At 41.5% G+C, this 9,888-nt stretch overlaps 1 protein-coding gene across 2 annotated transcripts in view; it reads right to left on the bottom strand.

Annotated features, from left to right (window-relative positions):
• The window catches only part of LOC116400971 (transcriptional enhancer factor TEF-1-like), a 42,622-nt gene continuing 32,734 nt past the window's right edge, over window positions 1–9,888 (bottom strand). For both annotated transcript variants that reach the window (XM_031879102.1, XM_031879103.1), the window contains 3 exons: window positions 5,723–5,863; window positions 5,220–5,372; window positions 1–3,609 (listed from right to left, as the gene is read on the bottom strand). In XM_031879102.1, the coding sequence (XP_031734962.1) occupies window positions 3,496–3,609; window positions 5,220–5,372; window positions 5,723–5,863 (408 nt within the window). In that variant the 3' untranslated portion in view covers window positions 1–3,495. The remainder of the gene's footprint in view (window positions 3,610–5,219; window positions 5,373–5,722; window positions 5,864–9,888) is intronic.

Below are 9,888 nucleotides of genomic sequence, written 5' to 3'. Positions count from 1 at the left end.
TTTGGAACTGACCATTTATTTAAACTGAATAGCATATGCGTACAAAGTCTCTACAAAGCTAGAAAATATCTAACATACTTTTAGCCATGAGGGGAAAAAAGTTACAAAGCAAAGATCAGACCCTGTGCAGTACCAATAGACAACCATTACTAGCTTTTAGATTTCCCTAAATGTTCTCTCTTCTTCGCAAAATAGGATAAACATTAGAATATCAAAGATATACACAACATCTGTAATAAACGGTATTGTCACCTTTATATAAAGCACCTTATCAAAAACCCTCAGCGCAGATACAGATGTGCTGCAAAATGCACCGGAGTGAAAAGAGTCAAGGCCATTTCGGAATAGATTACAGACAGGACTTCTGTGCGTCGTGTGGTTCTGAAAAGAAGATAAATATCCACCTTGCACATACGAGACGACATTAACAACACGGACGACGATGACTCGGAAACTCAGCAGCTCACCGAACTTTGAAACCTTTTCAATAACCTTTAGGCATGTATACATGCCTAACATGTATGCATGTATACATTTGCGTTTTGTGTGACTTTCTCACACATTCTCTAGTATGAGTGGACATTTAACAGTAAAGCCCTAAAGTTGAGTTCTTGTTAAGTTTAACAGACATTTGGGGTTTCCCGTGGCATTCTTCTGTATAAGAATATCTCCAGCCTTCCAACCATGATGGTAAGGTGTTCAAATTAAAAATCTTTAAAAACCAAAATATGTTAATGCACAATTTTCTAAACCAGGTAAAAAAAAAACAACACAAAAGGTTCTGTAACCCTACTTCCATTAGTTTTTGTTTATTTTGTTGTATGTGTTACTTACATCTGTACAGTTTACAGTGTAGCATGAGCTACAGATGTTTGGAGGCTGATAGTCCTTTTTTGGCAGAAGCTTGTAATTTACTCTAGCTTGTAATAAATCCATTTTCCTTTCGTGTCACATGATGACTGTCTTTGGTAAGCAGGTGGTAGATAATGTCCAGACAAGGGTCATTATTGCAAAATCAGCCCCTTTAAGGCTGCGCGTTAGGTTATCGTGTACATGTTACTTGTTAGTTCGGTGCTGTGAAGGTCTAGCAGTCCGCCTGCGAAACAACTGATCACTGTAGTGTGAGACAAAAGTCGGGGAAAGTTGAAGCCAGGGCCATTTTGAAAGGGGTTTTCCCGGCAGAATGACTCACCGGTGTGTTGAAAGGATTGCGTTTTTTGTTGGACACCTGAGGTGTCTCAGAGTTACAGACACTCTGAGACACCCACACGAGTCTTCAAACAAATAGTCAAAAACTCGAAGTTTTTTTCAGCACAGATGGTCGTTCCACAACAGTCAGATCCGAGTCAGGCATGAGTAATCGTTATGAGCAAATACCTCTAGTTCTGACTAAAGATGGCTCATTTAATGTTTGGTAAAATGGTAAAAGTTTCCCTAAACAAAAACTAAATTACTGGGTATTCTGGACACTACATATCCGTATAGCTGGTGTGACAGAATAACACATCGCTGTGAGATTTCACACCGCGTTAACCAGCATACTGTATTCTTCATTGTTGAAGACAGTCGCTACATTGTTCTTCAGATTCTATTTTACAATTCTTTTTTCAGCAGCTATGTGAAGATACACCAAACAGAATTGGTCTTCTCTAGTTGTAACAAGTCTAGGTTGCATTTTATGAATGAGGCACCAGAACAATAAATAGTGTGCAAGCCGTTTAGACATCAATCTGTCACACATACACGTAGAACCACAAATGCAAATACGTGTAAATGCAGCCGTAAGATGGAACCTCAATGTAAATATGGACGTAATAATATTTCAGACTTGGAACACATTTGTCAGTATGGGCATGCTGAAGCTCAAGTTAGCTGGTGCAAGAATATTGAACTAAGCGAAGGTTTAATTTGCAGAGAGAAACCTGATCAGATGAAATCATAGGTTTGTTTTAACAGTTTGACACGTTTCCTTCCCTTGTACACAATGAGTGACGTTGTTGTATAGTTTTAAAGATTCACAGTGCTTCCCAATGGACGGACCACAATACATTTTTTATTTAAAGTTATAATCCTTAAGATTTTCATGATATCAAACCGTTGTTTATGGGTTTTTTGGTAACATTTTCTGGTCTGCATTTTTTCAGCAATAGCCAATCAAAGTATTATACTTCTGCAATTACCTCTCGATATGGTAGTTTTTATTGTTAATGGCGAGGTCCGCCATTCCTGGGCTGGTTTCAAATTGCCTCACAGGACACATGTATGTTTGTAATTACTGTTTGTAATTTTATCTCATTGACATGAGCCCCCAATATTTAATGTTCACCCTCCTATAGCCGTATTAAGTTACTGCTAATGCTAACCTAACATTTCCTACTGCTGCTGCTTCATATTAAAAGCTTTCAACAGACAAAACATGGAGGGGCTTTTATTGTGAAGCGCTGACAGGAAGCGTAAAGCAACTGTCACTAAGGTCAAAACCGCCGGGCCTGCACTCTTAAGGATTATAGCTTTAACGCACGTATTTATTTATTCAATCTTGATGAAGAATCATTAGTTGCACAAAATGGTACCTGAATTGTTCAATTTCACTTATACTTTCTTATCAACATAAATTTTAGATAGTGTTCCTGGTTAAAATATAGTCTATATGCTTTTATCAATAAACAATTTCCCAAAGTTTTGACGCTATTGTTTTTTGTTTGTTTGTTTGTTGTTTTTTTAAAGAAAACATACAAAAAGGTAAAAATCTGATTTCCTTTCTTTGGGGACAAACCTCTTTTTTTGTGCAACAATGCAGTTCACACAATTTGCATTTTATCTGTACAAAACTCCTCTACACCGTACAATATGATAACGCAGTAGTGTCATTTCCATCTCTGGTTATTGATGATACACAGGGTCTGACCTTCAGTGTCCGTCAGTATCTCGGCAGATAACACACACACACACACACACACCTTTGTCACAGGCGACAATTGTAAGATTCTTTTGTTTTTTCCGTCCCTGGGTTGACTTTCCCAAATACACGTGACAGAAGTATCAATTTCATTGCCATCTACAGTACAGAAAAGTATTTATTGGGGAAAAAGAGGGGAATAAACCAATTAGCAGGACACATGATATCTCCAGGTGATATCAGAGTCACAATGTTTTTTGGGGGGAAAACCACACAGGTTGATTCCGGTGTGCTTCACTGTGCTTTTTACAGCTAATAAGTATCTGCTAATCCGATTGGCGTTATGATTTATGAGTGGAAATTCTCTGGTTGAGGAGAATTCTGCATCATGCCTGATGTTAAATAAAGAAATGATCCCAATCTTGTTGTGGGGTTTCGTGAGCAGCAGTGAAAATGCAGCCGTTTTCTTCCTCACCAAGTGGAGTTGTTTGGCTGAAAGACACTTAAGTAGTATTCAGTTTTTTTGACATTTTACCTCCAATGTCACCGTTAATCATCAAGCAAAAAGGCCATATATGTGTGTGTGTGTACAAGAGTTATTCCTTGACGAGTCGATAGATGTGGTGCTGAGCTCCGTGCTCATTGTTGGACACCTCAAACACACACGCCATACAGAGCAAGGTCTCCTGAGTGTCTCTGTTGCTGACAACCTACACACACACACACAGGAAAGAAATCATTTTTAAAAGTTAGGTGTTGAAAATGTATCAAGATACTACAGAAGCCCCGAGAGCCAAGTGAGAAAAAGGGTTTTTGTTTTTTTGTCAGGATGGTGTTGTCTTATTTCAGCCACAAGAGGCTACCATATTACTACCAGTTACAATACATTTCTATTTAATAGAAAGACATGACAGTAATTTAAATAATCTAGTGTGCTGGGGAGGTAGTGCCAAATAGTTTAATCGAATTATAAAAATATATTTTTGCGGTTTTGCAAGTCACTTTTGCTCAAGAATTCACATAAATAAACCACATAGTTCAAATAAACGAAGCATAGTTGCAAAGACTAGTTATGTTTGAATATCACCCTGCCAATTACGATAAATCAGCTGACAGTGGTATAGCATACTAATGCCGTGTTCACACCAAACGTTAATTCGTGCCGCCGGTCTCGTCGGGGACTATTTGTGTTCATTCGCGTGAATTGTGCTGGACGTGCCGGAGAGGGGGCGTGGCTTATCGCCCTGGAAGCCGTTCAACTGTCCGCCATCAACCGTGGAAAAAACAACCTGTATTTCTGCTTAGTACGTGTTGTGGAAGTCACAGATATCATGGGAAACTAAACGCCGTCATGTCTGGTTCATAGCATTGTCCAGAGGAGCTCCGTGAATTTTATCGAAGTGTATTCACTGTCTAGCAAGCCACACGTCGCTGTTTACTACAGCTGTATGAACACAAAATAAACTGATTTGGCTGTGATTTAACGGCAATAAACCGACAAAAAGGGACTCCGAAATAACAGTGATGCCGATTTGTAAAAAGTCTGAATTCATGTTTAGTATTTCTCTCCGCAAGGTTTACACACACACACACACACACACAGAGTTTGGTCCGGTCTCTACTAATATTATCGTAGAGCTCTGGGTGAACACAGACGGCTACAGTATTTATTTCCCGATTCAACAACGGCAGGACGTCAGTGATGACAGGAGTAACATCTCAACGCTGATAGGTTATCGCGCCGCAGCGTCACGCCATTTCTCCGCCGAAGTTGAAATATTTCAACTCACGCGTTTGGAGCATTTGTGGCGTTTTGGCGATTGACGCAAATCACGCCGCGCCAAACAGCCGAGTATATTTTTTCACCTTTTTTTGTTTTGCGGTGTGTTATTTTCTCATTTATTTTGGAAAGGTGGTCATTTTTTAAGAACCGAAAGAGGCCTTAAGTCACAAAGGGATCAGAGTCTCTGGTTTAGAGTGCATGGACAAATTCTAACTCACCTGGAAGAAAACATGAATGCTTTCAATCCTATTTAAAACATAAATATTACAACAACAAATGCTGAGAGAATGATCCTGACAAAAAATAATAATAATGACTTTTAGAGACAATCATTTTTAACAACAATTAAAGAAGATTCAGTTGAGACTTAGAAATAGGATTGTTTTTCGTTTTTCTCACTTGCCTCTAAGGGGCTTCCAGAACATACACACATACAAAAAGCAGACATTGATTTATTCATACTATAACACCCCCCCCCCCCCCCACACACACACACACACACAAACACAAACAGACACATACATTGACTGCCCTCACCAGCAGTATAGTGAAGTTCTCCAGCACACTGTTCATCATGTATTTCTCCGGCAGGTGCTTGAGCTTGTGGATGAAGTTGATCATGTATTCACACATCGGAGAGCGACTGATTCTGTAGACGAAGCGGCCGTTTTCAAACCTCGCGTACTCCGTCTGAGAGAGAGAGAGAGAGAGAGAGAGAGAGAGAGAGAGAGAGAGAGAGAGAGAGAGAGAATTATTTTCAAGCATCTGCTTTTTTTAATATTTGTTGTTCAGGTTTGACTTTTGAGTGTTTCTGATTTCTTGGTTTCTGAAGTGTATACCTGAGTTTGATTTTATTTAAAAATACTGTTTAAAGCCAGTGAGCCAGTTCAGAAGAGCAAATCTTAAAGCTCTGAGGATAATGATAAATAACAATAATAATAAATATATAATATAATAAAACTATATTTGGATTCCAGTGATAAAGGGCAGCACATCACACATTTATGATCCCGGTCTATTGGTCAACAAAGCGTCCTCACCTCCACCTTCTCGACCACCTGCTTGCCGAAGGAGCAGACCTTGGTGGAGCAGGTGATGGTCATGTTCTCCGAGCTCTCGTATTGGCTGCTGACGCCATAGAAGGCAGCCGGGTCGTCCTGCACATTGTAACTCAGGTCGGCCTGGCAACCGCAGAAGAAAAAACAATAACAAAAAAATCATTAATGACGGTACAAAAATGTCTTCACTTCCCAGAACATGAAGAGCAAACATGAAAAGAAGAACGGTCCACTTTCTGCCACAAAGGTTAGCCAACGGCGCCCTCTGCTGGCCGCTGAGCCATGACACGTTCACACTGCACATGACTGTAGCATCTGAATGACTGACCGGAGTGCAGAATGGTCTGCTGGTCAGATATGCATGTAGTCTTGATTTTATTCGTCCAGGTTTTGGAGACATCAGCCTTTGAGATTTCTGCCCTGGCCAAAAAAATCCAATGAAGTTATGGAATTATTTTCCACACAGAGAAATATGGAACACTTTCAAAAGAAAGGTCTGTGGATTATCAAAACTGGGGTACTGATCCTGGGAAATATTGCCAGTGCTTTGTGTGCTTAGTGTGCTTTGATCACACAGCATCTACAATGTCCGTCTATCCTCTGTTGCTCTCCTTTTTGTATTCCAAATTAAACGTGTTTTTTTCAGGGGAAGTTTTTCCTCATTCAAAATGAGTCTAAAATTCACAATAAACGGACTGACGTCCTAGTGGGCTGCCAAGTTTAAAAGGGTTAAACCTATTGCTGTGAGCAGCGCCGATACAATTCTGTTCCAATCATTGTTTTGGGGGAGGAGCCTAAATTCTCAGAGACTGGACAAAAATGCTGATTTTGCTGAAATCTCCAGTGGCTTTGTTTATGCTTAATGTGACTTTTGCAGATAGCGTGGTACTAATCTACTTTAACCAACCCGTTGGACCCGAGAGCCCCCCACGGGGGGCTGTTTTAGAGTGTGCAGCATTCAGCGTGTCGTAGAAAGCATTTTTCATAAAGAAATATGATTATTGCTCCAGACATATTAAATATCGAATTAACGGGAAAAGTCTGAGCAACATCATCATACCAGCCATTGTAAACACTGCAAACACAATTATACATGAACTAATATCATATCTGGAAGATTTGCCACAATTTTGGCCAAAAATCGACGACCTATGCTCACTCTATGGCTCTCTCATCACGGAGCAGGATCGCACATGGCGGATGAACACATGCAGGAGGGGCACGATTCGACCCGGAAACGCACAGTGGCGTCCAAATTACTCTCTTTCAAACCGTTCAAAAGTTATGGGTATGCATGCCAACATCAGCCGCAGGTCACGAGAAAAAAAATTGGGTAAAAAAAACTTACGTTTTGACAGTTTTGGCGATGAAAAACGGATTTATTCGAGCCGATTTCTGCACAGCTCTGCCCGCCATGTTCTGCTGCATGTCTGTGAGTGAGATCAATGCGCTGGCGGAATGAATCACAAAATGGCAGACGATTCTGTGGGGTGGAGCAATCCATGTAGAGAGGGGGGTTCGCCCAGCATTTTGCAATTTTTAGTCAGTAAACAGACCCGGATACGATCAAACACCCCTGCATGGCTCCCGTTGGACTATCCCGCATCTAAAAATGTCTCACGCGAGTAAATCGGCCTTACCAGGGTCACATAGACACACATTATGGGCCATTTATTGTTATGAATGACAGATATGACACATCATAACTGCTCAAAATTATTCAAAATGGTGTCAAACTGATTTATTAGGATTATTGAACACTCTTAGTGATAAGAAAAGTGAATATATAGTTAATATTTAGTTATATAGTATATAAAATTAGTATACAGCAATGCAACAGCTGGTTCCATCCATCCATCCATTTTCCACCGCTTATCCGGGGTCGGGTCGCGGTGGCAGCAGGTCAAGCAGGCCGACCCAGACCTCCCTCTCACCGGCAACATGTTCCAGCTCATTCTGGGGGATCCCGAGGCGTTCCCAGGCCAGCTGGGAGATGTAATCTCTCCAGCGTGTTCTGGGTCTTCCCCGGGGTCTCTTCCCAGTTGGACGTGCTCCATCTTACCCTCACTCGTGAACAAGACCCCGAGATACTTGAACTCCTTCGCTTGAGGTAGGCACTCCGTCCCCACCTGGAGGGAGCAATCCACCGGTTTCCGGCAGAGAACCATGGCCTCAGCCACAGCTGGTTCCGAAAATCAAAATTTGGATTTTTATGACCATTTATGCTGGCCTGCTTCACTCAATCGAAGTAAAATATGTTGTGGGGACATGTAAAACGTGTTGTTCTATGTCTGTGGTGTAGTTTTAGGCTTGCAGCTGCATTATTTAAAAAAAAAAAAGTTCAATACAAGTGCTTTTTTTCAGGCGAACCTAGAAATTTTTCAATTTGAGCTGTGTGTGCATAAGTGTATCAGTTATTAACCAGTAACATATACACAATATTTACACAATTCAACACATCTCATAAGTGTTTCCAGTATTCTAGCATAAAAATTATTAAAATAGACCTTGTAGTTAGAGCTCGGGACTCTCTTTAGTATGGGTATGCAATTTTCGAGCAGAGGGCTAAAAATAGGGCTAGGTACCAGAAGGTTAAAAAAAAATACAGGAAGAGACAACAGGCGATACAAAACAATATATATTTTTTCTCATTGTTTTATCAGAGCAGCGCTGAACATGCTGCACCTGGATTACAGGCTGAGAGAACAGGAAGAGGGTTTGTACTGTTTGTAATGAGTTCTCAAAGGAGCGCCGTGTGTCTCGGGAAGAACGAACACGCACACTCACGCACTGGGTGCTAAGTACGTGTACATTCATTCACACACACACACACACACACACACACACACACACACACACACACACCAAACTGTGCTCTATTAAAGCGGCAGATTATCAGAAACATGCTCCATTGTGGTAGATCAGAGAGCTTTTTAATTAAATTCAGAGAGAAGGCTCTCTACATAACACACACACACACACACACACACTCTCTCTCTCTTTTGTTTGTTGTCATGCTACAAGCACATCTCACCTCTTCTACATGTATTGTATACTGAACCCTCTTCACCGGCTTCTGTCCACCCCTGCACGATTCTACTGTCTACTGTCAACAACCTCACAGCTACATTCAATTCACCCAGTCCAGCGTTCTCATAATCAACCTGTCCATTCAAACCCCCCCCCCCCCCCCCCCCCCCCCCCCCCCCCCGTCCTTCAACAGGGAACGTCCAATCATAGCTTGGCAACCGTAACCAGGCTCGGCAACCTTTGGTTTTCTCAACACACTAAAGCGATGCTGCGCTTCAAACGGTTGGTGATGTCTCTTTTAGAAGGTTGTATCTTCTATTTTTTTAGGCTTTCCAAAACATGCAGCTTGGACCTCAGTGTTTTACCACCATATCATGAATGTAGCCATCAACTTTCAATTTAAGAGCAGGGCTCTTGTTTTAAACGTGAAAAAGTCAGCCAGTGATGCTGTTTTCAACCAACTCGTGGAGCCAACGTTAGCTCAATGAGCTAGTTGGCTACTGCTAATAAAATCTGCTCGTGGCGGCTGTCATTTCGTTCGGCAAATTGACCATCGGCAGTTGGAAATGAGAAGCATCAGGGACCTGTTGTTTCAAAGATTACTGTGGAACACCAGCATTATTATGGTAAACTGCATATGCGCTGAGCAAAATCAGAAAGTTTGACAGGCGTAGAAAACAGTTCTCTTGGGGGTACAAGTCCCGGACCAATTTGGAAGGTCATAATAAGAGACCTGGTCTGAAATTAGCCTGAGGCTCTTTTGAGACGATCCGATTAGTTTGAGTCCATCACAAGTCCGATGGAAAATCACTTGAGCGTCAGCATTACTCTGGTGGGAAAGAATCTATCTAAATATGTGATGTGTTCCGTTGCCGGGATTTTTGAAAGTCCTTTGGTGTACTGCAGCTCTGCGAAACAACAGTGAAGTCAAACACACACACACACACTCAGGTGGAGACAGAGCAACCAGTGAGTCAGAAGGTGAGCAGGTGTTCAAACAAAGCGACTGTGCTTTCATCAACCCACCACCTCCATATCCCAGGTGGAAAGAAAGAGCGCGCACGCACGCACGCACACACACACACACACACACACACACACACACACACACACACACA

The sequence above is a fragment of the Anarrhichthys ocellatus genome, unplaced genomic scaffold (assembly GCF_004355925.1).
Source record: "Anarrhichthys ocellatus isolate YVR2014 unplaced genomic scaffold, GSC_Weel_1.0 scaffold227, whole genome shotgun sequence".
Classification (NCBI taxonomy): domain Eukaryota; kingdom Metazoa; phylum Chordata; class Actinopteri; order Perciformes; family Anarhichadidae; genus Anarrhichthys; species Anarrhichthys ocellatus.
The sequence above is the reverse complement of the archived record's forward strand: the minus strand, read 5'-3'. Positions and strand labels throughout refer to the sequence as shown.